The sequence below is a fragment of the Urocitellus parryii genome, chromosome 7 (genome assembly GCF_045843805.1).
Source record: "Urocitellus parryii isolate mUroPar1 chromosome 7, mUroPar1.hap1, whole genome shotgun sequence".
Taxonomy (NCBI): domain Eukaryota; kingdom Metazoa; phylum Chordata; class Mammalia; order Rodentia; family Sciuridae; genus Urocitellus; species Urocitellus parryii.
Window position 1 is genome coordinate 141,551,211 of NC_135537.1, and position 15,320 is coordinate 141,566,530.

At 54.8% G+C, this 15,320-nt stretch overlaps 1 protein-coding gene across 3 annotated transcripts; it reads right to left on the minus strand.

Annotated features, from left to right (window-relative positions):
• Positions 1-1,379: 1,379 nt before the first annotated feature.
• Positions 1,380-14,220, minus strand: Foxn1 (forkhead box N1). Of its 3 annotated transcripts, none has more exons than XM_026388996.2 (8): positions 14,098-14,220; positions 13,278-13,736; positions 11,028-11,141; positions 9,169-9,299; positions 7,813-7,909; positions 4,135-4,342; positions 3,497-3,988; positions 1,380-1,702 (listed from the first exon to the last, which is right to left on the minus strand). In XM_026388996.2, exons 1-8 carry the CDS (start codon positions 14,218-14,220, stop codon positions 1,380-1,382), a joined length of 1,947 nt encoding a protein of 648 aa, XP_026244781.2. The 3 variants fall into 3 exon arrangements, with proteins under 3 accessions (XP_026244781.2, XP_026244779.2, XP_026244778.2); XM_026388994.2 differs by having other exon boundaries at positions 11,028-11,138; positions 13,278-13,739; XM_026388993.2 differs by having other exon boundaries at positions 13,278-13,739.
• Between the last annotated feature and the right edge of the window lie 1,100 nt (positions 14,221-15,320).

Below are 15,320 nucleotides of genomic sequence, written 5' to 3' on the forward strand. Positions count from 1 at the left end.
TCCTGCCTGTACCTCAGCCTCCCCAGTCGGGCCAGGAAGTCCTTCTAGATACCTCACCCTTTGGATTTGGAAACTTCACAGTTGTGGGTAGGATGGGAATGACACCATAGGCTCAGGCCATCTATGTTCAGTGTGACCTGGTCCTTCTGCTCAGGGTGGGGGAACCCAGAAATGAAGGCTCAGTAGCGAGATCACAAGGCACTTGCTTTACTGTTCCAGGACAGGGGACAATGGCAGGCCATCGAGGCATCTGCTCGTGCCTCATATGAGAGTGAGGCCACCATTTGGATGTTCTTGTCAGGGTAGGCTGAGGATCCCACTTGATGGGGCCTGGCAGGCACCTGGACCCTATCCCCTAGCTCCAGGGATATCCTTTGTGCTTTTCGGGTGTCTGGGTCTGCCAGGCGATCAAAGCGAGGGGTGCATGGGTGTTCCCTCACCAGTCTGGACCAGGCTTCCCTTCCCTGAACACTCAGGCTGCCTGAGACAGTTGGAAGCTGGGACCTAAACTACGTGAATTTCTTTCTAGAGAAAGAGGGGGATTGTGGTGACCTGGAGGGGGCCCTTCCCGCATCCGGGACTGGGAGAAGATTCATTCAAGTTTCCAAGGGCAAGGGCTTTTCCAAACACTTTGTGTTGGAATTTGGGCTCAGTTTGGTCCCGGAATGGACATTGCCCCTCCTGTGCGTCACCCTGGGGGTGGCCAGACAGAGAATGTTCTGAGGATAGGTGGAGCCTGGCAGGAAGGGTGCTGCTAGTTAGTAGCAAGCACCCTGGGTGGGGGGGGTCCACAGGCAACAGGAGGAGTTCTCTATCTCCTCCTCCTTGCTGGGCTGTTGGAGGAAGACAGGAGAATAAATACAGGGGGATTCTAGGAAAGAACATGACCGGAGGGGGCCAGGCCTGTGGAGCATGTGGGAATCAGAATGGGGTTCTGGGGGGATTCTTTGAGCTTTGGTAACCAAAGCCCTTAGCTCTCAGCGGCCTCAGGAATGAAGTCAGGCTCTCTGGTGTGGTACAGATTCCTCTGAGTATAAGGCATGTGGCTGGTGTGTCTTGAGTAAGCCTGAACCTTTGTAGGTGCCTGAGAGCCGACGGCCCATGGGCATGGCTAGGGAGAATGTATTTGCTTCTTGCCCACATATTGCTCTCCAGGAGCCCTGAAGGAGGCACTGGACTACCCAGGTGGCAGAAATGTGTGAGGGGCAGCATCCTAGGAGGTGTCCCCTGTGCTCCAGCTTCCAGCTAACAAACAAGTTGGCTGAGTGGCAGAGGGGACAGATAGCATTTTCCTTCCTTGACCTTCAAGGTGAGCCCAACGAGGACGACCAGCAGAGACTTCCAGACAAGCAAAGGCTGGAGCTGACGCCGGACATAGTTCATGCCAGGGCCATGGGCTTGGAGCTGGGGCTGAGGTACACTGAGGGGCCAGCAGGGGCTGTGGACGGCGTGGGCTCCAGCTCCATGAACGCTGAGTAGAGGGTGGTGAGGGGCAGGTCTCCCAGGGCTCCTCCAGAGCCGCCGCTGCCTGGTGGTGCCAATTCGCCTGCCCCACTGCCTGTCTCTGCCAGACAGGGCCCCGAGGGGAAGCAGTGGGCCAGTGGTGGGGGCGGTGGCATGGAGGATGATGTTGGGGACGAGGTCACCAGTACCAAGGGGTCAAGGGCCAAGCTGTCATCCTTGAGCTGTTCCCACAGGTTTCCTAGTTAGGGGATCAGGAGGAGGAGAAAATCAGCATCACTGGGAGGCATGAGGGGAGCCCTGTCTGCCACCCACCTGAGGCTTTCATATGCTACAGAGAGCAGGATTGGAGTGACACTGACTGGGGGGCTGACCCTGACATCAGCTCTGTGATCTCAGACAGTGTCTGACCCTCTCTGAGCCTCAGATTCCAACTTCCATGCAGCAGTCTGAAAGTCATAGATCTAAGGCTGGGGCTGGGGCTCAGTGGTAGAGTACTTGCCTAGCACACATGAGGCACTAGGTTCGATCTTCAGCACCGCATAAAAACAAATAAAATAAAGATATTGTGTCCACTTACAACTAAAAAAAAAAAAGTCCTAGATCTAGGTGACCTCTGTGGCTCTTGTTTTTTTTTTTTTTTTTTTTTTTAAAGTTGTTATTTTAGGGAGAGACCTTGGGGAGGATCAAGGATTTAAAAACTGCCTCCTGAAGGTTGATGCAGGTACTGGGCACTTGGGGGAAACCTGGGGGACTCCCAGGAATTCTTCACTTAGTTTTCTGTCTAAGCTCCCCAAGGAAGGTGGATCTGTAGTCCAGACCAAATGTCTTCCCACAATGTGCCACTGAACCCAATGAAGTGGATGGCTTCCTGGGCCTCCTCCATTGCAGAGCCCAGGGGATGGGGACAGAGCTAGGAAGCAAACCTGACTCTGAGGAACAAACAGTGCTACCACCTGAGCCCTGTTTGGGTCGTATGACCTGCAGGATGGCAATCAGAGACTGGGTGCCTGCCCTGGGCAACAGGGTTGCAGAGTCTGGAGAAAGAGGTTCTGACAGCCCTGGGTTGGCCTTGGCCACCTGAATTCTGATCCTGATTCCTTCCTTCCAGCTAATCGATCTTGCACAGGTAATATAACCTCTGTGTGCTTCTGTGAAATGGGTTTCATATTCCCTCCTGTTCCACAGGTCCAAGAGGGGGCAGAGGTAAAGCTAGCAGGATGCCTGATCTTTAGCAGGGGCACAGGTGGATGCTTATTGTCTCCCACATGTCCACACTTCCCCAGAGGCTGTTTGAGCCCTGCTCCCCATCTCTGGACTGGCCTGAAGATTTATGTGAAGCTATTTATGTGAAGCTATTTCCCAAGACCTTAGACCATCAGACTGGGGGCTCTCTAGGGGGAGGCTGCCTCCCTGACACCTGCTGGTGAATGTTTCCACCTCCATGCCTGGAGAGTCTGAGGCCTGCATCAGCAATCTACCACTTGTGGATAGTCACAGGGCCTGGTGTTGCACAGGATGGGAATGGGTGGGGTGTGGTGGCCTTATGCAGAGATGGAGCAGGCAAGATGGAGTGCAGTGAATAGACTCTCTCCCTGGACTACTAGCCCTGAATCTCTCCAGGATCTGCCTGGCTCTGAGGTCTCACACTCCTGCAGGGAGAGGGTCTCTCTTTCGGCATTGAATGCTGAACTCCAATAAAATGCGAATGCATCTGGGAATGCTCACTCACAATCGAGTGTGGGGTAGAACGAGGAGCTCTTTCCAGTCTTGCCAGAGCTGAGTGTGGCTCGATGACAGGGTCAACTGGAACACTTTCAGGGTACCAGGAGGAGGGAAACTGGAGCAAGGGAGTTCCTCTGGACCCTGTGCTCTGGATGGCAGGGAGGGAGTGGGAGGCTCGACACCTGCTCCTGGCTTTCTGACTCAGGTGACTCAGGTGGCAGGCAGCATGGAGACTTGGAGAGGATGGGTCATACTCCTAGGTGCCCCTCTCTAGTCCTGTCCCACTTCCCCTTTATTACCCCCAGCTCACCCTGGAAGTCAAAGTCGGTGAGAGAGGGGTTGATGGCATCCAGGTCAGTACCCAGGTCTCCGTCTGGCAGTAGGGTGTCATGCACGGTCCTGGCTGGGGAAGGCTCAGCCAGCAGCTTGGCACTGTGGCTGGGTGGGGTGTGGGCAGGCAGAGGCGAGTCCTGGGGGGTACCCTGCTGGGCCCGCAACTCAAGGTGCCCATCTGGCTGCGGGAACAATGGCTGCGGGGGTCCAGGAGGGGCCAGGCCGGGTGAGAGGTGTGGGTACGTCTGCCCATAGCAGGAGGGTGCGTGCCCCCCAAGTAGGTCTTGCAGGGGGTTCTTGCCAGGCATGGGTCCTGGAGCTGGGTGGATTGAGTGCAGCTGCTGGGAGAGGCCAGTTGGGGGTGCCAAGGGCCGGATGGGGCCGGAGCCTGTCAGCCCAGGGGGCGGACAGCCCAGCATCGGGGAGCCCAACTTCTCCCTCTTTTCTCCAATGAGGCTGTCCAGCTCTTCTGAAAAGGCCCAAAAAAGAAAGAACACCATGAAATCTTCCTCCTCCACAGCCTCCCCAGCCTCGGAACCCTCAGACTCTGCCCCATTTTTTTTTTGAGGCTCACAGGTCCTCAGGCCCTTCCTTGGGTGGCCGGGCTGCCCTCACCTGGCTTGGCCATGCTTTTGCGCACAGCAATGGGGTCCTTCCTCTTCCACTTCTGCAGCTCCTCCTGCATCTTGTCGATCTTGGCCGGATTGAGGGCCCACAGGCAGCCCTTGCGAGAGGAACTTCCAGATTTGTTCTCCACCTTCTCAAAGCACTTGTTGAGGGATAGGTTGTGGCGGACAGAATTCTTCCAGCCATCAGGTGCGGTCTGCCCCAGCAGAGCAAAGCAAGAATTTAAGTTGGGCTCAGGTAGCAAGAATCAGCTCCAGGGCTGGGCTCTAGAACATTCCTTTGGATGCAGAACTGCCACCCACTCTGGGCTGTATCATCCTCCTCGGTACCTAGTACATGCTCTGTACCCTTCAGTGGTGGGGAAGGGGTGGGCAGGAACCTTGACCACAATTCACTTTCAACTAAAACACACCTTCATCCCATCCTATCCCTGGACCCCAATGTTTCAGAGAATTTGAGGCCTGGTGGGTGCCACAGAGACCTCCTGACCCATGCCCCCACTGAAGTAGGACCAGCCTCCATGGAGCCTTCAGGCCCGTGTGGACTCCCTCTATTCAATGGGAGCTTACAACTCCAGGGTCCTCTGTCCAGCTGTAAGGAAGGAGTGATGGAGGCTGTGGAAGCCTCTCTTCCTGGTCTGCCTCATCCTTTCTGAGGCAGACTCAGGAGAAAAGAAAAATGGGTGGGGCCGGTGAGTGTCTGGGTGTGTGTCCACGTTGCACATATGTTTGAGCACATTGCTGGGTGTTGGTGCATGGGGGTGGTGCATGCTCAGTGTGTGTGAGCATGCGCCTATATCCCTAAGTGTGTCTCCCAGGGTGAGTGGCATCTCCTGATATGGGTCTGGAATTCCTGCAATGAGAGGTTGTACAAGATCCAGAGAAGGGCTGTGTGTGAGAAAGTCTCTCTGAGTATGTGTGTGTGTGTGTATCCATGATCATCTGAGTGTGTGGGTGTGTGTTTGCATGAGTGTGCCTGGGGGGGCCAGCCCTCAGGCAGGGGGTGCTCGTGCCAACAGAATAAACACCCATTAGGAGGCCCGGTCATGCCACCAGTGCAGTAATTGTGCCCAAGGAGGGTTGTAAAAACCATTAGGCTGACTCAGTTGGGTGAGAGGCGGTGGCAGGGGTGCCAGTGGGCCTCCCATCCCCCATCTCCTGCTCTGTTCCAGACTCTGAGACAGCTCTGAGCCCAGAAACTGTGGACAGAACCTCTGCTTGGACCAGCAGGGCTCCTTCACCCTCATCCCCTGTCCCTTCTTTCATTCAGCCCATAGTTTCTGGTTAACGTGGGGTGGCCACTCCCTCCTCCCCAACTCGTTTGCCCCAGGGAGCAGCCAAGCTGAATCACGCCCAGCAGAACTGGGCCCTAATGCCAGCATGGCTGCAAGTTGCTGGCAGCAACTGCTGGAGTCTTTCTTGGGGACAGCTGGCCTGGGGCAGGGGGCTGGTTGAAATGACCCCCCCAAATCTCCCAGGGTTATTAGAGAAGATTCTTAAGCCATCAGACCAGACTTTGATTCCCACAACAGTCTCCCCTGGGAGTCAAGGCTATGCCGCCCCATGGGCAGAGTTAATGGGCACTGGGGCCTTTTATGGCCCCATAAATCTGTGACTTTGGGATGCCAGGGCAGCCCCCACCCCAGTCACTTCCTGTTTGGAAGAGGAATGGTCAGCACTAACAATTATGTCCAGTGGCTGGACACTTCCCCAGTCCCACATCCCTGACTCACAGGGCTACGGGACGCCCACATCAGCTGCCTTGGGCATGAGTGCCACCCCATCCCACAGTCCACACTGTCTTTGTCCAGAAAAATGACCTTCAAATGGGGAGTGAACGATATGGAAGGTAGGAGAATCTTCCAACTGATTCCTTAGATGAGTCAGAGGGGAATCGTCCAAGTTGGAAGGAGCCTTTGTGCCAACCTGGTCCAACCCGACCATTTTACAGATTGGGAAACTGAAGTCCAGAGAAGAAAGGACATAGTGCTGGATCACACATGGAGGCAGGGACAGAGCCCGGACTCTAGCTCTGTCCCCTAACTAAGGGCCCTGCCCAGGTCATCCTGTAGGGCCTGCCCTGCCATTTGGGGCCCTTCCCATTCTCACAGATGCTCACTCTCTGAAGTCAAATGTAAACTCAGGGGTGAGGGAGTGACGCAACTGGTTAAGAACAACAACTGGAATAAAAAAAAAAAAAAAAAAAGCTGTTAGACTTCTTCACTCTTCGGCCCCATAAAACAGGGATTACACAGCTCCCAGGAAAAATAATTAAGCCAGGAAGATGAGATGCAGGGAGGGGTTGGGGGCCAGGCCAGGAGCTGGGAGAGAGGGAGGCTCGGAGGAGGAGGAGAAGGCAGGGACCTCATTTCCCTTTCTCTGGCTTGGCCTCTGGAAGTCCTGGAGGACCCTCTAAGAGCCTAGGGGGTTAGGGAGAGTACAGTTCCCTGACCTGCTAGGGTGCGAGGGCAGCCCTGGACTCAGGCTTTGATGCTTCTTGAATCCCAGAGACAACGCTCTTCCCCCTCCTCTTCTTTTCAGAATCTCTGGTGGATCAAAATACTTTTCCCTAGCCAGACCACTCTGACCCTCTTGCCCACTCCCTATCTGATGACAGCTCAGCAAGCAAAAACTTGTTCGAACATTAGGTGCCAATTATCCTCAGGCAGGACGATTGGGTAGATGGTGGGGGCAGGACTCATCCACTGGCAGGTGGAGCTCAGTTCTGGATTACCTGGGCCTCCGTTCCTACCCTCTGCCTGGGTAGCAGATGAGATCATATCCATCAGGTGCAGATCTCGGAGAAGGCACTTCTCAGACATAAGCTCTGGTCATCCCCACACCCACCCCAGAAGAAGGGGACTGTGCAGAAGGGTCTGGGGGAAGGGGGGGATGGTATGAAGCCCAACAGCTTGGCCCAGCAACTGATGCCACCTGCTGTGTAACCTTGGGTAGATGAACTGCTCTCTCTGATGATATGTTTGCCCATCTGGGGAGTTGGACATCTGTCTGGCCTCTAGGGAGGGAGTTGGGTAGAAGCCCTAGAAGTCCCTTCTGTGGATGATAAGAACCAGATTCTGCACCAGGGGTGGGGGCAGAGTCAGGTGAGCCAGCCGGTTCCCTGGGACACTTGAAGACTGTGAAGCCCACACCCCACTTTCTGGTAGAACTGTAGCTGAGCCTGCCCGCCCACAGAGGCAGATTTTAATCTCACCCCGGAAGGCAGTGGATTCTTCAGCACCCCTTGTCACCTTGGCTGACAGGCTCCTGTGGGAATTCCTCAGCCCCATAGCATCCTGGGGGTAAGGATGGGGACAGCCTCTCATTTCTTCCCCCAACTTTCTCTCCTCACTTGGGGTGGGTGGATGCTCCCTGAAGCCTATCAGGGCTGACATCATCACCTCCCTGCAGCAGAAGATCTAGCTCCAGATCTGCTGTGTGATACCAAGGGAGCAGCTTGAGCTCTCTGTTCTCTACTAGAGCCCCTAAGGGAGCTCTGTCCTTTTGAGGTGGAGACAAGGGAAAGCAGGTGGTGGCGGTGGTGCTGGGGACAAACCCTCGCTGGCTTTTCCAACTCCTCTCATCTCTGCACCGAACCCTCCAGCTCTAGACCGGCCTGACTTGTCCAGGACTTGGGGTGGCGGGTGCCGATGGATCTGGGACTCACCTTGAAGTAAGGGAAATGCTCCGTCATAAAATTGTAGATCTCGCTGACAGGCAGGCTTCCGGTTTTGCTGTTCTTGAGGGCCATGAAGATGAGGATGCTGAAGACACAGAGAGCCCGTGAGAGTCTGAGCCTCTTGACCTGGTCCTGAGACCCTCCCCAGAAGCCCCCCCTCTGGTGAGAGTCTCTGTGAGGTTCAAGTTGAAGGAAAGGGGATGAGGATTACAGATAAACAAGGGCCTTGTGGAGTCTGAGAAGCAAGGCTTCCATCTGACTTAGCCAGGGACCAGTGGCGTGACCTTGGGCGAGGGCCTTAACCTCTCTGAACGTCAGTTTCCTCATCTTTAGAGTAAAAAGAGTTAACAACTACTCAGTGGTGGGGAGGAATGACACCTCAACATAGAAGCCCTCCTTATACAGGAGCTGTCACTACCAGTCCTCACTAGTCGGCCCTTGGCCACTTGCATGAGTGCCAGGTAGTGGGGAGTCAATGGAAGTCTGACGAGCCCCTACATTCTCTTACTTAATCCTTCCAACAGCCCGAGTTGCTGTCTCTTGACCTTTTTTTTTTTTTTTTTTTCCTCTCTCCCTGATGAATCAATAGAAGCTCAGAGAGATCAAACAACTTGCCTAAGTTTCACTTCTAGTAAATTCCAGATTCTGGTCTTGTCCCCAGTTTTGCTGGGCTATAAGGTCTGCCTCTGTATGCTCCTTTCCATGCACCATCTGGCCTTCCACCAATCCCCTCTCTGTGCTCCTGGCTCATGTCTGAGTTCTTTTTTCTGAGCGTCCATCAGCTCAGAAGAGGACCTGATCTCTCCCTGAGGCCTGGCATACATTAGGTCAAGTGTCACTGATGGTTGGATGATTGAAAGGACAGATGGAAGGGTCCCCCAGATAGGCTGGATGCTGCTGGTACTTAATCTCCCAGCCCCTGAGAAGTCCCACCAGGAATGGCAGAGGGTGGGTAACTGAGTTACATCTGAAGCCCTTATCTCTCATTTATTTCCAGTAGAGCTTTGGAGTGGGGGTTTTTCTGTATATCTGGGGAGATGGGCAAGGTGATGGGTATCTTCCCTAAACTCCAATCCCTGGCCCCGGGCCCCAGGAGGTTAGAGTTCAGCAGATTCACACAAAACACGGAATCTGCGGAATCAGATCTTCAGGTGTAGACAAGAGGTCGGAGGTGATCAAGTCTATCCGTTGCTCCCTTTCAGGGGTCCGCTCTCCAGCCTCCTTTTGAAGCTCACTGGCTCATACCGTGTCACTACCCTTATGCACTGAGGATTCCATGCCTCAGTTTCCCCAACGGCCCACTCACCCCTCCTCCTTCTGCCCAAGGGGAGCTGGGAGATGTACCTGTAGGAGTAGATGGGTTTGGGGAAGAGTGGCTGGTGCCCATCAGCGCTGGCCTGGGGTGCGATCCGCTGGTATGGATAGTGAGAGGAGCCCAGATAGGGTACAGGGTAGCTGCCACCACCCTGTGAATACTGGAGAGGTTGAAGGGGGAAGAGTGATTGCCATGGTACCCAGCCTTTCTGAGGGGGTCTTCCCTCCCCTCTTCATATGCATCCAGAGAAGATGAGGTCAGATTCTCCTCTCCCTGGTCATGAACTCCATCACCCCCACGGCAGAGCTGAGGCGTAGCCAACAGTGTGGACATGTGAGTGTCTGAGAAGACATCCCCGTTTTGGAACTCAGAGGCCTCCAAGTTCCTTTTCTCTAGCCCTTTAAGGTACTTCGGTTGCCACAGGGATGAGATGAAGCCCAGCCGGGCTGCAGAGAGTGAGGCACAGCCCGTGGCCTCTACCCCCTCCCAGGCAGGCACTCCAGGCCTCCCTGCGCTCCTGGAGTACTGGGACGGAAGTGGGATGTCCAGCCTGGGCGGTTGCTGGGCACTGCCACCTTTTACGAGTTTCAGTGGCTCTTTGAAAGAGCTGGTCATGGTGGTGGGCAGGTGGGGGTGGGAGGTGATTTTACGGCAAAGGGAGTGGCCGCGGTGCCAGGGATGGTGTTTTATGGGGGCAGGGGAGTAGGAGACTCTGACTCCCTTAGCTGCTCCAGGCTGAAGTGCTCTTTCCAGGTCACTGAGAGACACTGAGTGCCTGAGTCACCCTCTCTTGGGTTCCATAAAGCCCTGGGTGCGGCCATCTTGTTTGAGGAGGGGTGCTGACAGCAGAGGGCATCAAAGCAAGGCCAGGCATGGTGAGGCCACCGAAGACCTGGTTGTCCCTTTATCCTGCAGTGGCTCAGCCCTTGACAGGACAAGCTGCCTCAGGTACATCTCCTACACTGGGTGAGACCAGGAGCCTCTGCCTAGCTATGGCCACTGCAGCCAGACCCATCAAGAAGGGAGGATGTGCCTTGTGCTGGGCATTCCCTTGCTTTCCTCTATCTCTCTCGCCCACAGGGGAGGCCGTCTGATCCCCCTCCTCCCTCTTGCTTGGCCAAGATCCCGGCCAATGCCAAAGAACTGGGAGTAGAACCTGCTCCACAGGCAGGGCCTGTCTCAGTGCCAGGCTGCAGGTGGATGGAGCTGGGCGCTGGGCAGCCACTTGCTGTGTCTTGCCCGGTGACTCCAGGGAGCTGCCTGGCTGCTCTTGGGGCTCTTTTTCTTTCTCTTTTAAAAAACCTCCATCCTTTGCCAGTGTGGGGCAATTACTTGGCATCCTTCACATTTGGGAGGGGCCGACGTTGGGCAGCGGGGTGGGGAAAGGACCAAGGTGATGAGGATTTGGAGCCCTCTGGGTTGGGAGGCCTGTAGTCCCACACCTGGTGCCTATCCTCTTGAGTTCAAGGCCATACAGCACGATGTAACCTAGAGATGGGACCCCTGATCGTGGAGCTTAGCCTGATGTCACATGACACAGTTTTCTCTCTGCCCTGTTTTCTTCGTTGGGGCTGGCTCTTCTTCTCCCTCCTTTTCTTGGAGGCCCTGCCTCAGTCTCAGCCCTACTCTCTTGTTTGAGCCCCTCAGGCCCTGCCAAGGGTCCAGACAAACCCTTCCTACCCCTAGAGAACGACAGTTGCTTCTGTCTCCCTATTAATCACTCCCCCCCTACCAGGGGTGGTCTAGCCTGAAAAGTTCAGGGCCCTGCTGCCTACACCTGCCCATCCAGATGTGCACATGAGTACACACCTATTCACTGCACCACACACGACACACACCACATAATATCTTGAGAGCCCGGGAAGCATGCCACTTGCCTCAGACCCACCTGGTGGAAAGGGGGCTGGGAGGGGCAGTACATGTGCTGCAAGGGGGGTTGGTAGCAGTACATCCCAGGACCATTCTCCAGAGCTGGAGGCTTGATCTTGACCTCGGATGCCTGCTGGAAGAGAGAGCAGATGACTAGGTTGGGCCTTATTTCTCTCCCTTCCTCTTTCCCTTGTCTTGAAATTCCCACAAAAGCCACCCCAGCTCTGCCTTTCCCAACGCTTAGTCCTTGAGAAGGAACAGAGAACAGAGAAGGGAAGGGATTTTCACAAGGAAACTCAGCAAGGTGGTTGTGGAACTGGGGCCAGCTTCCACAGCACTCCCTGTACCACATACATCTCACTGCAGGTGAGAGGCTGAGTTTAGGCCACACAGAGAAGTGGGTGAGACTTGTCAGTGGTCACTTTGAGCCTACCTAGGGTAGGGCCAGAGATCTCTGTGAGGACCATGTGGGGTCCTCAGGGCCTAGCACAGAGCTCTAACCTGATAGGGACAGCAGGGGTGTGCAGCCAGGTCCTGGCAGGTGGACTTGCCTGGGAGAAGGTGGACCATTCTACCTGGGGTTAGAAGGTTCCTTGGCAAACCAGTGCCTAGGCCCAAAGGGGCAAATCAGCTGTGCCCTCTTTCTGGGTGTGCCCTGGGGATACTGATGCAGAGATTGGCACAATCGCAGAATCTCAGGCCTGGAAGGGCCAAGAGTGCTTGTGTCCAACCCCTTCATTTGATAGATGATGGGGCTGAGCCCAAAGAGGGGAAGCATTGTGCCCCAGGTCACCCAGCGAGGCAACCTGCTAGCTGTGGGTCTCTGGGCTCAAGTTTTTCTCTGCATGGTTAAGGGTGTGGACTTAAATCTCAGCTTTACCATTTTCAGGCTGGGGGATGCCTTGGGCAAGTTACATGGCCTCTACAGCCTCAGTTTGTTCATCTGCAAAATAGGGACCGTGGGAACTCTCTAAAGGATTATTGTGAGAATTAAATGGGCTTCAAGAGAAAGCTTGTGGCAGAATGAGTAGGAGCTGGTACTGAGCAGACACTTGGCGATAGTAGTTGATATGATGTGGTTGCTGCCATATTCAAGGGGCCTGAGAAGAAGCTGTCAAAGGTTTACAGAACCAGAATAGGCTCCTATCTAGACCACACTTGATATGTATCCCTCTGCTTTCTCTACCTTCCTTCCTGTGTTGGGACTGGCTTGGGCCCGGACCCAGTTTTATTTATTTATTTTTCTTTTGGTACTGCAGAATGAACTCAGGGGCACTTAACCACATTACCAGCCCTTCCTATTTTTTTTTTTTTTTTTTGAGACAGGGTCTCACTAGGTTGCTTAACATCCTTGCTGAGTTGCTAAGGCTGGCTTTGAACTTGCAATCCTCCTGCCTCAGCCTCCTGAGCTGCTGGGGATTACAGGCGTGGGCCACCATGCCCTGCTCGAGATCTGTTTGAAAGTTAGAGATGGGGAGGGCTGGTGTGGAGTAGGCACAGCCTAGGCTAAGCCCACTCAGTCACTGCTTCAGGGACCTACAAGCCAGCTCTGGGAGCAGGAAGCAAGCTTCCTTAACTCTGCAAAGCAACAATCCTATGAGGCAGATAGATACCCTTAACCTTTCTTTTCCAGTGAGGCTCACAGAGGTTAAATGACTTGCCCAAAGTCACACAGCTTGAGCGTGTGGTTGTGGAAGGACATGTTGGGCTCCCAAGGTGTTTTCAAGATATTTCTATGAATATACCCAGGCCTCACTTTAGGCAAAGAATGGGGCTGGGAAGGGTCCCTTGAGATGACTGAAACCTTACAACTCCTTGTCTCCGGTCTGTAGGGTGATGCAGAAGAGGGGGCAATTGTGCTCTGAGGCTCCTCCCTAAACCCTTTCTCCTGGCCTCTGGAATGTGTTTTTCTTCTCACATTTGCATATGGGTGTGTTGGTCTGGCTGGGGATTCTTGACACTTGAACAAACAGAAAGAAGTCACACTCTGGAATCCTGACTCAGGAGCTTCTGGGAAGATGCCAGTTTACTTAGCTTAACCTGCCTCCCCCATCTGTCCCCTCCATGCCCATCCAAGCCAGCATCCCCTCCTCAGTGACCAGGAGACCCAGATGGAACCAAGAAGCCCCAACGTTTCTGAGTTTGCTGCTTCCCTGATCTTGAGAGGCAAGGTCTGTAAAGGGACGGTGGGGGACTCTGATCTCAGAGGACTCTTTCTAGCCATCAGGAACAGGACAGAGGGAGGTGGGATGCCCCCATTGGTACTCACCAGGACTTGGCCATGCTCCTGGCTGGGGTAAGGGAGCCCATTGCACCAGGCCTCTGCAGGGAAACCAGGCAGGAAGGCCTCGGCCTCCCCCACGTCCACGGGGATCTCCTCAAAGGCCTCCATTGCCCCTGGGGTCTTAAAGGAGTGTCCATCCAGGGCCAGGGCGGTCTGGGCTTCAGGGAAGATGTCCTCATGGAAATGCCGCTTGTATGGGTGGAAGGGCACGTGGTTGCCCTTGAGGTAGCGCCCAGGGCTGCTTGCTGGGCCCTCCTCAAAGCCAAAGCCAGGATACTTATCTGAGGGTGAAAGCCGGAAAGGCCCTGGGCCAGGGCCGGCTGGGCAGTGGCCCTGGACTTGCTCGGGGCCTGGTGACGCAATGCTCGGGCTGTGTGGGGGCAGTGAGGGTGCCCTCTCTGGAGGACCGTCGGGCACAAATGACGAGCAGTTGAAGCCGGCGTGCTTCTGGGTAGACAGAGGACAGAGAGGCTATGAGTGGGGGCTGGACCAGGCCTGGGGACCTCCCGGGAGCCTACTCTGTGATAGAATGTGGCTGAATTCTGGGGACCCACAAATGATGGACAAGACAAAGCCTGTCCTTGGAGCCCCAATCTGATAAGGGCATACTGCTCTGATACTTGGGGGGCCCAAGGCTGATGAGACTCCATGGCCCCTCTCTGGGAAAGCCTCAGACTGAAGGGGTGAATGGAGACCCATATCAGATCCCTTCTGGATCTCAGAGTCACATAGTACTCGTTTGCTGGTAAAAGGGACCCCTGCAGGTACTTGCTGCCTTGTCCAAGGCTAGGAGCCAGGTACTTACACTCTGTGGAGCAGGGGAGCCTGGGAGGCCCGGAGCCTGCATGAGGTCCCCTTGGGGCTCGCCCTCCAGTCTGGTGGGGCCAGGCAGCGTGACGTCAGACTGTGGCGGGAGTAGCGACACCATCACCCAGTCCTGGCCTCAAAGAAAGCCGGCTGTGATGAGAATGAGGACCAACATCCAGGAGTGACCAACCCAGGTCCACCACCTCCATTCCTACCGCATCCCTGGGCTGGAACCCTGCCTCCAGCCTGCCGTTTGGATGTGTGTGTGTGTCAGGGGCCAGTATGAGAGAGAGAGAGAGAGAGACAGAGAGAGACAGAGAGAGACAGAGAACACTGGTAGAGACAGACAGCAAATGAGCCAGGAGGAGGGGTCTTGACTGTTCTTAAGCTCTGCAGATGTGGAGTACCCTGTTTCTGGCTCCTCAGGCTTGGTCTCCTGTGTCTACAAGGAAGGGTCAGGATATGTGGCCCTGTTGTGTGACTGGGCAGGCCCCCCAAAAGAGGGAGGAGTGGATCAGATACAGGACAGAGGTGGTGGGAGCAGCCCCAGTAATGCAGAGGCTGGGCCTCATTGGCCCCTAGGGCCCTTAGCCTAGCTGGAACAATCACAAGTGTGCATCTGAGTACTCAGGGGGTCCTGGGTGCCTGCTGCCTTGACAACCCACTATGCTAGCAAGTGCTGTTTTCACCTATGCCCTTCAAAACTCCCTTGCCTGTGACTTTGCCTAGGCCACTGCCCCTTCCTTTTATTCTTTTGGCACTGGGGATGGAAACCAGGGCTTCATGAAATGCTAAACACGTGCTCTAACCACTGAGTGACGCCAGCCCAGGCCACTGACCCTTTCTGAACTTTTCGGTTCCCGCATGGAAAATGAGGGGCTTGGACTAGATATTCAAGGGCTCAGAGCTTCTGGAATTGTAGGAGAACCCTGACCCCTGCACAGTGGAATGGTTAAGAGGACTCAGGGCTCAGGGCCAGGCTTGGCCCTTTCTTCCTAGCTGAGTCAGCAAAGCTGACTTCAGCGGTGACATCTGCAAAACAGGGCCAGTGACAGGACCTACCTCACAGGGCTGTTCTGAGTAGTAAATGAAATCAGGGCCTGCTTCAGAACGCAGTGCCTAGAGCAGGGGAAGCGCTTGATACACTTCGGTTCTCCTGATTGATATTATCGGTATGGCTCCAATTATCATTATCCTCCTGTTCTCACCTTCTGTCACCTC

What these genes read in the sequence shown, in the direction of transcription:
- Foxn1 (XM_026388993.2), bottom strand. Translation starts at nt 14,220, where the DNA reads ATGGTGTCGCTACTCCCGCCACAGTCTGACGTCACGCTGCCTGGCCCC. An exon ending in AGGAGCATGGCCAAGTCCTG is followed by an intron (nt 11,142 to 13,277) that starts GTGAGTACCAAT and finishes TCTCTCTTCCAG; the next exon opens with CAGGCATCCGAGGTCAAGAT. An exon ending in CCCAGCCCCCTTTCCACCAG is followed by an intron (nt 9,300 to 11,027) that starts GTGGGTCTGAGG and finishes CAACCTCTCCAG; the next exon opens with TATTCACAGGGTGGTGGCAG.